Source organism: Pteropus alecto, unplaced genomic scaffold (genome assembly GCF_000325575.1).
Source record: "Pteropus alecto unplaced genomic scaffold, ASM32557v1 scaffold59, whole genome shotgun sequence".
Taxonomy (NCBI): Eukaryota; Metazoa; Chordata; class Mammalia; order Chiroptera; family Pteropodidae; genus Pteropus; species Pteropus alecto.
In genome coordinates this window covers 3,829,459-3,841,875 of record NW_006443292.1, presented here as the reverse complement: position 1 = coordinate 3,841,875, position 12,417 = coordinate 3,829,459, and the positions used below count along the sequence as shown (strand labels likewise).

Here is a 12,417-nt window from a genome sequence, read left to right as displayed (position 1 = left end):
AAGTGAAGTGAAATCATATGGTATTTATCTTTCTCTGACTTATTTCACTCAGCATAATAACCTCGAGGTCCATCCATGTCATTGCAGATGGTAGGATTTCATTTTTTTTTAATGGCTGAGTAATATTCCATTGTATATATGAACCATAGTTTCTTTATCCAATCATCCGTTGATGGGCATTTAGGATGCTTCCAGCACTGGCACTTTTTAATCTGCCTCCCTCCTTCTTGAAACCTTCCCCCTCCCCTGCTGACACCGCCCTCAGAGGAGCGTAGACTTTTAAATGACTGACTTAGTAACGGGCCGGCTGCAACCTCGGGCCATCTGCGTCCAGCTCTCCCGAGCGTGGATCGTGCCTCCACATAAATCACATCGTCCAGCTTGCTAGAAAGTTCCTTGGCTTTCTGCTTATCACTTCAAGAACAGTCAGTTCCCTGTTGCCTGTGCCAAGCATGTAAACAAGAGTGTTTCTTCTTTCCATGGCGACAGGCGCATCTCATCGTCCTGAGCAGAAAGCCCTCTCCAGAGGAGGCGATGGTGTCCGCACACTGTGTCGCTCGAGCTGCTGTCACTTCCGGGAGGCCCGAGCACCAGGGTGAGAGCCAGACTTCCGTGAGTGACAGGCGCTGCCTGCACTCTGCCTGTCCCGCGTCCATCTGGGTCTGTAAACCTGCCGCCTTCGGACGAGTGAACAGGGGGACGGAGCTGTGACAGGCCCTTCGGAGAGCCCTCGTGGCTTCATCCGGTCACCTGTAGCTGGGCCACTCCGTTAGCATCGGCAGAGTCCTTTCGTTTCTACCCGTTTGGCCTTCTGCTCATCTTTTATTTTCAAAGACAGAGAGTCTTCATCCAAACATAGCTGTCAAGAGCCCCAGAGAACCCGTGCTGGGCTTACAGGGAAATCTGCTGTGCTTTCCAAGGTGATCTATTTTTAAAGATTGTTGCGGGGCTACTGTGGCAACAGATTTGGCCTTTTGGAAAGCCGGCCTCCGGGCTCGCACTGGGCTGAGCTTTCAATTAGGATGAACTTACAGTTTCAGGATTCCAAAGGGAAGTCGCCATTTATGACTCATGAGGTTTTTCTTAGCCCCACATAATAGGCCGGCGGGTTTGGGGAATTCACCATCCTGGCATCAGAGCATACAATAGGCCCTATTGATAAAGAACACACATTCTAGTGCCTTCTTTTTTTTGTTTCTGTTTTTTGGTCAGAATATTCAGAAACAGAGTAGAATTCATAAAGAAGACCCATGGGTGTACTCCAAGATGTCAGATAAACAGTTCTGTATTAGTAGTAAAATAAAGTCCAGTGTCCCAGCGAGGTTAAACTCGATACCAGGAAGGCTCGGGGCCGGGCAGGGCCTCCAGTCCGGGGAGGAGCTGGCACAGGGAAACCGGTGTCGGTCCATCTGTCCGTCCCACCTTGCAGCCCCCTCATTCTGGTCTCCTGGAGCTTTGAGCTCCTCAGCAGAGCTGCAGGAGCCTGTCTAGGGACAGAGAGAAAAGGCAAGTGACCTTTCCAGTTTCCACTCTCTAGCACACTCCATACATAACAATCAATTTCAAAACCTTTGAAAAACCAACCTTTTGACCAGCTTCTGTTAACAAGACACTTAAAATGCCAATGCGCGTTTGACGGAATCTCCTGGAATAGCAGGAGTCAAGAATCTAAATATTTATGGGAACCAAACAGGCGACGTGAGTGGAGCGGGTAGTTATTAGAAAACAGTCACGGCATCGAGACTGCGGGTCGCGATTGGCCGTAACGCGAGAGGGGCGACGTCGCGCGGTGAGGCCTGCGGCTAACGGGAGAAGCCGCCGCCTGTCCACAGCGAGTTGCCGCTGCGTGGAGGGCAGGCCGATGCTGGCAGATCTGCCTTTTCAAGAGAAGACGCAGTTATCTGGAATCAATTTGTAATCGATGGTCAGGAGCTCGAATGTATTTCAGGCTCCGAGCGAGGCAAAGCCAGGGCGAGGGAGGAGCGGCCAGGTCCACGTGCCCGGGGGGTCCCAGTTCCGCTCCCCTCTGCTTCCGCCTGTCTGTGCTGGGCACACTTTTTCTTTGAAAAACGAACCATTAAGGAGAAAGATCTCTCATTTGGGGATTCTCTGTAGCCTCCTTGTCGAATGCCCATTGAAGGCATTGCCCTCAGACAGAAAAAAAAAAAAACCCACACCACCGGCCAAGAAGCCAGTGTGTTTCAGGCTCCACGATCAAGCTGATGCCTTTGCCCGGTGCTTTCCCTGCATTCCTTATGCAGACAAAACCGCCCTAGAAGTCACGGAGGATTTGATTGCATAAGGCTCCCTATCTACGCTCCTGGAATGTCACTGACCTGAGCCTGGCGGGCATCCTGGAGCAGCCTTAGACAAACTTGGTGCTAAGAGCTCTCCCAGCCCTGCTAAGTGCTCAGGGCGCTGGCCTGGGCTTTATAACTCTTCTCCTAAAGGACATTAAAAAGAAATGGGCCGAAGCCAAGTACATCTCAGTGTAAACCTCCGAGAGGCAGGGCCCGCCGAGCGGAGGTGGCCTTGTTTGGAGCTCTAGCGGGCCAAGGAGCTCTGCAGGGTCCACGGATATTAGGACACGATGGGCTCTGCCCCTCAGAGCCTCGGGGACACGGGCTGGGGTCCCCGGCCACGTGGACCAGGCTCGTGAGCGCGGGGTGCATTCCTCAGATAAGCTCCCTGTCCACAAGCACGCCTGTCCCCACGTTTTGCACAATAGACATGAAATGTGTGAGCGTCTGAAACGAGGCCCTGTATATCTCGATAAAATGTCCTCTTTTTCACCCCGCACCATCTTCCCTTTCCTCCTGCGGCCCACCTTCTCAGCCTGCCCCCGTGCTGGTTCCTGCTCCTTGGGCCCTGTGTGTCCTAGAGACCTGGAGGGTAGGCAGCCCCTGGTATACACATGCGTCACCTCCAGTGGGCCCCTGACAGGTAACATGGCCACCTGGGAGCAGCCACGCCAGGTGTTGGTCACCTGCCCATGGCCCTCTTAGGCGCCTCTGCTGCTGGAAATGAGTGCGGGTCACTGCTGGCCACGCCCGCCCGCTCCCTCCCTCCTCACTCTCCCCGCTCCATCTCCCTCCCTCCTCAGCCTTCCCACGCCCTCCATCCCTGTGTGCCCTTCCTCAGAACTTACTCTGCCGTTTCCTGTTACAAAATGCCCAGCCAGCCTGAGTCTGGCCGGCCTCTGAGGTCCCCATGCAGAGGTCAGCATCCGCGCTGGCTCTGGGCTCCACAGGCCAGGCGACGGCAGGGAAGCTGCAGAGAGGGGGTGGGGGCGATGCCAGAGGGACCTCTGTTTTCTACCATCGCTGGTCAGACCCCTTCTAGAAGGCACCTCAGAGCACACTCCGTCTAGAAGACGGGTCCAGTGTGTGTCCAGGGTCACTCTGCAAGGTGGAGGCAAAGTGAGGCCTAGACAGAGGCCCGCCCTGCCTACCCCACCACACTGGAGAACCGGGCAGTGAGTGGCTCCACGGGGTCTCCTCCACACAGGTCCAGGGAGCCAGGGAGCCCCGAGAACGGGCAGGTGGGGCCGCAGGGCTTTGCAGCTCTTAGGGCCATGGGGGGAGTACAAAGGGCGGCCTGTTCTTCACCCCAAGTCTGTGCCGTTGGGTCTGTCTTCACAGACGGACAGCCTGGGGCAGAACCGAAACCGCATCACGCTTCGCTCGGTGTCTGAGGACAGCCCGGTGGCTTGACCCCTCCCCCAGCGCGTGTCTGGTGACAGCCGCTTTCACGAGCTCCAGCTTTTCGCCTTTGTCCGGGCTGGTAATGTGTGTTCAGCACTTCTCAGAGAAGCCTGCCATTTATACCCTGACATAGCTTCAGAGTGGATTCTTCGGGCAGCGTATGGAAACATATACTTTACCAAGAAAAGTAACTGGGGCGCGAGGCCTGGGGTTATTGGACACCTGACCACTACCCGGTGTCCCCAAGTGGGACTCTGAGTGGTGGTGGGTAGGGCTGGGGTCCCGCCAGCTTCCTGGTGGTGAGGATGTGTGGAGCGGGCTGGTCCCTGCGGCCGCTGAGCCCCTGACTAGGCCTGTGAACAGGCCCTTCATGTCCAATCTCTCATGCGCCATCTTGGTCACCTCACTCCCCTGATGCCAGGGACTTCTCGGGACCACAGGGCTGGCAAGCAGCAGGCCTGCCACCCCCGGAAGCCATGTCTAGGCCCTGTGAAAGCGCTCTCCCTGAAGAGGGTCCCCAGTGTGGAGCCCTGAGGGCGTGAGGAGAGAGCCTGTCCGGCCTTCGTCTGTCCCCAGCCTGGCGGGCAGAGCCAGTGCAGCAGCCCCAGCAGGACCCACGTGGGGTCAGGCTGTTTGTTTGCTGGGTGACAGCACCCCTCTGAGTTCATGCCAGGCTGGGCTTTGAGACTCTCCATTTCCACGTCCCTTGGGGCAGGTCCTTAATGCTTTTGCAGTTAGTGTAGCATACAGACTGTTTCCCGAGACTGTCGCAAAAGATCATTGTCACACTGTACACACAGGCTTCCCGCTTCATGAAAGCTGTCTCAGCGTTCTAGCTCTTGCTTAGGACAGCCTCAAGAACATGAGCCCAGAGTTCCTGGACTTTATTTTAATTAAAAGCCTCCTGACCCTCAGTGTCCCAAGTTGTCACCCTGCGCTCCTCTTGATCCTGCTTCCGTTTGCCTCATATGAACATGCAGATGGAGAGAGAGCGGCGGGCCCTCGAGACCTGAAGCCACCCACCCTGCCCACCGGCCACAGCTCTGCCCTCGCCCCACCTTGCAGACAGCCCAAGCATTCAGCTGGACTGAAAATAAGGGAAGGTTAATGGCCTTGGAACACCTGTGCCGTGAGGGCTCAGATTTGCAAGCTCAGTCATGCTCCTGTGCTTTAGAAAATGACCTCATCTCCTGCCCGGGCCAGCAGCGTCAGGTTACAGAGGATTCTAGAAGAGGTTTTTTAAAGTTAAGGCTGGCCATGTGTACCAGCGCTGAAACTGCTGGCTCTTTGCGAACCCACACCCAGCTGCAGGGGTGGCGTCCCACCCGCCCTGCTGTGACCTCCAATCTCTCTCTGGGGATCCCAAGAGAACAAACTGCTTGTCGGGGAGTCGCTCCTTAGCTGTAGCGATAGGACGCATTTGTTCTCCCCTCCAAGGCTAGTCGTGTGGCTCGTCTTTCAGAAAGTCAATTTGGGGGGTCGGAGAGGGGAGGGGAATAAGTCAGGGTCCCGCAGTCAGGGAGCTTTCCCGTGTCCTGGGTGAAGATGGCAGTGGTCTCACAGGCACCCACCGTGGAGGTCCTTGGAACTTCCTCGTCCCCAGGCTGTCCTGCGATACGAGGGTCCCGACGTGGTGTCTGACACATGTTCAGCTGGTACATGATGAAAGCTGTTGGGGAACCAGGCCCCTCCCCGTCCTCGCCCGCCTTTCAGGAACGCAAATGGGAAAAACCTTGACCTTTAGAGAAGCTCAGGACTCCTAAATGAAGGAAGTAAATTCCTTCCTCCCTCTCCTCCCTTCCTCCCTCGCTTCCATCCTCTTCCAGAGTTCCATACGTGCTAACGAGCGTTCCCTTTGGGCAATATGAAAGGTCTCTCTGAGTCAGAGGTTATAAGTCATTTACACACTAGTCTGAGTTAGGCAGCACAGCTTCCTTTCTCCCAGCATCCCTGTGAGATCAGCTCCACTAAGGGAAAGGAGCGTGTGGCGATCGGGTTGAGGGGACCAGCTAAAATGGGGTGCTTCATGCGGGGGGCAGTTAGTCAGCATGTGAATACTAAGAGGTGGGAGAAGATGACAGCAAAGGAGCTAGCAAGGGGTCAAGCAGGCTGTGTCCACCCATGTCTGAGAGACCGAGGAAGTGCTTCCCATCCCCGTTGGCCTCCTCCTCTATCAGAGCATGGACCACCTCTTCTGCCAAAGGCCAGGGTCTCGAAGTCAGCCCCTGCCCGCTCAGCCCCAACTCCCTCCTGTGTCACACCCATCTGTGGGTCTTCAGTGGGAGCATTTCTCCGGGGGAACAAGGCTGAGACCCGGACAGATGCTCACTTTAAAAGAAAGGCTCGGTTCCATTCTTTGGTTAATTCCCAGTTGGACAGAAAAATGAAAACATCAAGAGTCCTTCACTCCTAAATGTCCTCATTCATTTTTCGGCAGGGAATGTCCATCTCCGCAATGCTTTTAGAGTCAACAAAGTAAATGCCACATCATCTCCACATTCGCTGCCGTCAGATTATCAAAGCAGCCAGAGCTAATGGCTTAGGCATTAAATCTGTAATGTTTTCTCCCGTGAGTCAGCTACAAAGAAGAGATGTAAACACTTTCTGTGCAGTAGAATTTTCTCCTACCAAGAGAAAATGTTGAGTGATACTCCAGAAATGCACCTGCTGGTCTAGCAGTGGACAGGCCCCCGTGGAAGGAGAGGGGCTTCATCAACCTGAAAACTTACCCATCTTCGGGTCCGGGGGGTGGTTCGCATGAACTTTGCTTACTGTATCACTGGGGGAGCCAAGGCGTATGAAAAACCGAGGAAGGTAAATTAGCGTATCCTTCTGAGACCCAAATCTTTTCTGATAAAACAGGTGACGAATGGGCAAAAGACAGTCTCCCTAGCTGTGTCCTCTTTTCCAAATGCTTAGCGTTTTTAAATAGCTCAGCACCACTAAAAGCATATTTATTCTGCTTCCATTGCAAATCTGTGAGTGGTTTTCAAAGTTGGCATTATGATGCTTTTCTTCAGATGTGGCTGAGCAGTATTTTCAAGAGAGCATGGCTAGTTTCAAAGATGCCGAAGGGACGGGAAAAGCCAAGCTTCTTTCCATTCAAGATGAATATTGCCATTTTCTACAAGTCACTGGACAGGAAGAGGTAAGTGACTAGGGACCACAGTTGACTGGTTATTTACACGGGCAGATACTGTAGTCCTTCGCTCTGCATGCATCCAGTAGGCAGCTACTATGTGCAAGGCATGTGACAGACTCCACAGGGACATGGGTAAAAAGGCCATGCGGCCACTCTCAGGCCACTCCCAGATACTCGCTCTTGGGAATATGAGAATGTGACATCGTGGTCACCCACACAGGATCTGAAGGACTAGAAGCCTTGAGCAGCCAGTGGACAGAGCCAGGTTATCGCCACCTCATTCTGGCTGGGGTGTGGCTGGGGTGTGGCTTGTGCCAGAGCACGTGCTTGGAGGGCAAGACACGGCTGGGGGTCGACCCTGTTTATCCCCATGCCTGGCGCCCTGCTGCCTGGCACAGCTCGTCCACCCACACGTGGCAGCCTTGCGCTGTTCTCACCCTGGGCGCGGACTTCTCACGGTAGGTCGGCCAGCAAGGGCTGGGCCCGAGGACAGTCCCAGAGACGAGCAAGGGGCTGTGCTCAGACCACTCCAAATGAGGTCACAGCCTGCCCATGGGCCAGCACCCTGCACTCACACGAATGTGATCTCTGGGGAGGAAAACGCCCTTTAAAGTGAAATGTAAGTAAGGTGGCTCTTGTCTGGGTGGCTTTATCTTCTAGTTGTGCCACTCGAGAACTTTCTCTGACTTTTCTTCTGGTGAGGACATCGAAATTCCTGGCTGTGGCACAAAGGCCCTCCGCCACCAGCCCAGCCTGTGACCCCGCCTCACCTGCCTCAGCTCCCCTTCCTGTTTTCTCTGCGCAGTCAGATCCATCCGCTCCCTGGCCCCGAACGTGCCATGTGCTCCCGGTTTCCCACGCCCGCTTCTCAGCCCATCTGTTTTATTATTCTTTCCACCTCTTCATTTATCTCTTCCAACTCTCGGAGACTGACACGGTCTGTTTCCTCCAAAGCCGTGTGGCATCTCATCCATTGCCATCTCGACTTGCCACTCAAGTTCATGACATCGCTCTCTGGTTTCCTGCGAATAGCATCGAAAGTTTCATTTGGGAAAAGGAGTCTGGCTCTTCTTTCCATCGTTGGCTCCTCACAGCCGCAAATCCACTCCCACAGAAAAGCTGCCAACCCCAACACTGCAATGCTGGGTCCTTGGTCACAGACGCTGGAAGAGGACGTGGTACACGGGGCGTGACGGACTTTAGCATTAGGCAAGGCCCTCACCTGCCAAGGTGGGGCGCACATTCCCAATTTACGCAGTGTCTCTGCCCGGGCAGCGGTTCCTTTTCCCACCTAAGACACTATTTCTACCTCGTCAGCGCCTTTTCTGCGGTTTTCCCACCACACCCCCCAACCAAACTCATGTTATCGCCGGAGAAAGGAGTCCAGCCCTTGCCAGCGCCTTCTGTCCGCGGGGCGCTGTCCAGGCGCCGTCAGGGCTGTGTGATGGGGGAGCGTCTTCCACCGGTTCCTGCTTTACTTGCCTCTTGAACTCGGCATTGTGCTCTGCGGCTGTGATCGCGCCTTCAGCTAGATGATCTCGGAAGAATTTCAGGAAAAACCTGGGAGAGCGACTCACAGGGGTTTCCCTCTCCACGTCTCGGTGTCTGATCGAAGAGATTAATTTCAGGAGATACTGGTTTCTAACCAACTCATTTTTGTTCTATGTTAGTATAAATAAATTAGACAAACGGAACAAAACGTCAAAGACATTTAATTTTTTATCAAGTGTGCTTTTGGTTTCATAAACGATTTCTTATGAGAAATAGAAAACACTGGAATATGTTTTGCATGTTCTGTAAACAGATAAATCACCAGGAAACGAGTTTTCACTCGTGTAAACATGTTACTGCACAGAGGAAGAAGACTCTGCGACTAAAAACGATTAAAATCACTAGTCGGCTTCAGAGTCTGTCTTTGCCACTGACGAGCTGTCAGACTCTGAGCAAATTTCTCGACAGCTCTGTGCCTCAGTTTCCTCCTCTGTCAAATGAGGATTAAAACTGTGCTTATCTAAGGGAGGCTGAGAATGAAATGAGCTCACACACGTAAAATGTTTAGCACAGTTTTTGACACACAAAGGACACCATCCCTGTTAGCGTTTTTTCTTACTACTCAACCGAAATGGATTCTTATAACTTCCGAGGTAACTTTCCTCCAGGTGTCCTTTATGCATTCTCTCTTCACAGTTCACACCTTTCCCCCCACCCCATAGACTTCTGTCTCTTATTTAACCAGAGGAAAGTAGGCTCAGCTCCCGAGACATGCTCCCCAAACCCATTCCCCTAAAAAGTGAAAATACACGCGAGTTACATCATTTTCTTAAGCGGCACCGATTTTTATCAGCCTTTGAACTTTTTAACCAGACAGCTTTCTGATCCTTTCGCAGAGAGCAACCTCCATCCTGAGAGAGTCCTTGGGAGCCAAAGTGGCAGTGTTTGGTGACCTCAGTGCTGAGGTGGCAGAGACGTACCGCCTCCTGAGCAGGGCTGACCTGGCGCAGGGGAACCACAGCAGGGCCCAGAAGAAGCTGAGGAAAGTAAGTCTGGACGGAGTGAGTACTAACGCCAGAAAAAACCTCCATCCCTCCTCACGGGCCACTTTCTCTCCTGCCCCCATCCTCTGTTTAAATGAGCCTTTTTTAGGTAAGAGGACATCGCTTTTGCGGTTGATCTAAATGAACACTTTTGGGGTAAAAGCTATAGTAATCCTCTTCTACAAGTACATTTTTAAATGCATCATCAATTATTTTTTTATAAACGTCATGCAAATGGTGTTTAACTTTTACGTAGTGTAATTGATCCATATTTTATTTTATCGTACTCTTTCCGTACACCAGTTTGGAGAGGAATTTGCGTGTTCTTCTAGTACTTATATATTTATTTCTTTTTTGACTTGGAGTTTGTTCGTGTGGATGGTGTGAGGTGTGGAGTTAATGGGATCTTTTTTCCAAACGGGTACCCCGTTTTCCAGCACCTGTTTACTAAAGAGCCTACTATGCTCCAGCGATTTGGGATAACACCTTCATATCCTACATTTCCACAGGATTTGAGTCATTTCTGGATTTCTCTTCTATTCCGCCGATCTTGGTTTATTCGAATGCCAGTTCCTTATTGTTTTAAATTTAGAGATTTCATAGCATGATTTAATATCTGGCAGGACTACACACCCCTCATGGTTTTTCTCCCCTTTGAATATCAGGTTTTCTAAGTATTCTTGCATGTGTATTTTCCATGTGAATTTTAGTATCAACTTGTCTAACTGCATACAAAGGTTAATGGTAATTTTTAGAGGATTGCATTATTCGTAAACAAACTGTGGGAGAACTGGTATCTTTATGATGTTGGGTCATTTTACCCAAGGGATATCTTTGTATTTGTTGATGTTACTTATGTATTATTTAGACACATTTTAAAGTGTACCTTTTACAGGTTTGGCACATTTCTTAGTAGGTTGATTTCTAAGCATTTTATCTCCTTTAATACCATTATAAATGGAGTCGTATCCACTATTATATTGACTGGTTATTTTTGTGTATGTGAAGACTCTTGGTTTCTCTGTTATTTTGTATTCTGCTACTGTGTTTAATTTGTTTCTTGCTTGAGTTAATTCGAGGCTTGATTCTCTTGGGTTTTCCAGATATCCTATTACGTTATCTGCAAATAGTTTTACTTTATGTTATTCAATTCTTTTGGCTCTAATTGACTTCTCTTGTTTAATTGCATTGGTTCATACCTCCAGTACAGTAATAAGTAATGAGTGGAGATAAAAGCTCTTGATCTTGTTCTTGATCTTAGTGGAAATGCCTCTAGCAATTCTGCCTTTTAGTAGATGCTGACTTTAGGGCTAACTTTTATCTATTTTATTGTATTAAAGAAATATCAGTTCTTTTCTATTTCCGTGAATGGTTTTTTATTAGAACTAAGTGTTGGATTTTATCAAAGGTTTTTTTCAACATTAGTGGAGATAATTAGGTGATTCTTCTTAGATCACTTAATATGGTGTATTATTTATTATAGTATCGAACCAAACTTGCATTTCTGGAATAAATCCCCTTAGTTATTATATTGAAATATCTTCTTAACGTGAGGTTGATTCTGTTTGCTGATATTTATTTTAGGAGTTTTGCACCAATATTTGTAAATGATATTCGTTTAAATGTCAATGTGTGTTTGCTTCATAAAAATAATTTGGAAGTTTATTTTTATATTCTATGCACTGAAGAAATTTGTGCAGCATGAAAACTATCGAGTCTTTGAGGGTTTGTATGTCCTATGAAACTCCTTAGGCTTTTTTATGGAGAAATCTCTTGACGATTTTCTCTATTTCTCCTACAAAAAAAATTGGTGTGTTGAAGCTTTCTACCTCTAATGGGATCATTTTGGAAAACTGTTTTTTTCTAGGTAACTATTTCATTTATACTTCAGACTGATTCATACAGAGATTTGCAAAGTAGTCACAAGAATCTTTTTAATTTCTACTTTTTGAATAGTCATTTTCCCAGTTGTAGTTTTATATTTGGATTTTCCCACTTTTTTATTGACTGAATTAGTTAGTTAGTGGTTTCTCTGTTTTGTTCATTTTTTTTTAGGGGACCAGGATTTTAATTCCATGGACCACTTGTTTTCCTATTCTCAATTTCATTAATTTCTGATTTTATCTTTATTATTTCTTTCCTTGTGACTTCTTTTATTTTATTTTACTTCGTTGGAGTTTTTTGCCGTATCTTTTTGAGTTTAAGATTTTATTTGTTCTCATTTTTATCGATTTAAGTGTTTTAGGCTATGTATTTGCTTATTGCTTTAAATGTATTCGATAAGTTCTGTCGTGTTGTTTTTCCATAACATTAATTCGTTTTAAAATGAAGAAAACCAGGGAACCTCTAAGTAACATAACTGACCAAACCCAAAGACTTAACTTCCGTTCAGAGTGGGCTGTCCTATAAGTCAAGCTTTTTTTCTCTTTTCCTGACTTTTCTGATTCTGCTGCAAAAGGCACCAGATCTGGTAACATGTTCGGTACCTATTTTTTAACGAGATGACACATGTATCTAACATCAGTTAGTTAAGAAATAGTTATTGGACACCTTCTCTGGGCCAGTCGCTGTGCTAGGCAGACCCGAGGGAAAAAGCTACGCAGACAAAGGTGCTCCTTGTCTGTGCGAGACGTTCTAGTCTAGCCAGGAAGACATGTACTAAACATTAGCTTGATAGAGGTCATTTGAGCATCGCACATGTGCCAGAGACGTCACGGTGAAGGAAGAGGTAGAAGGGGAGCTCAGGGCGCTGGTCTCTGTGTTTCCCCATCACCCGCTTCCACGGGTGAGTGTCGCGTCTCTGGCGCTGTGTTAAGCGACTTACGTGCGCACAGATATTTAAGCCCCGCGTCACCCTGACGAGGCGGGCGCCTCTCAGAGTGGGAAACTGAGGCCGAAGGGACGAGCTGCGAGTCACCGGGGGATTCGAGCCAGGCCGTCTGTGTTGTGCGGTCCTCCCTACACCATCCTCTGTCACACACGCGGGCTTCCAAGTGAGATTTCGTTTGAACAAGAGCATCCTGTGCTCAAAGGTTTG

The 12,417-nt window shown here is 49.4% G+C and overlaps 1 protein-coding gene across 1 annotated transcript in view; it reads left to right on the top strand.

The window, feature by feature from the left end:
- The window catches only part of TTC23 (tetratricopeptide repeat domain 23), a 48,538-nt gene that overhangs the window by 23,566 nt on the left and 12,555 nt on the right, over nt 1-12,417 (top strand). Inside the window, exons 8-10 of the mRNA XM_006924138.3 lie at nt 490-595; nt 6,725-6,852; nt 9,234-9,383. Of these exons, the coding sequence (XP_006924200.1) occupies nt 490-595; nt 6,725-6,852; nt 9,234-9,383 (384 nt within the window). The remainder of the gene's footprint in view (nt 1-489; nt 596-6,724; nt 6,853-9,233; nt 9,384-12,417) is intronic.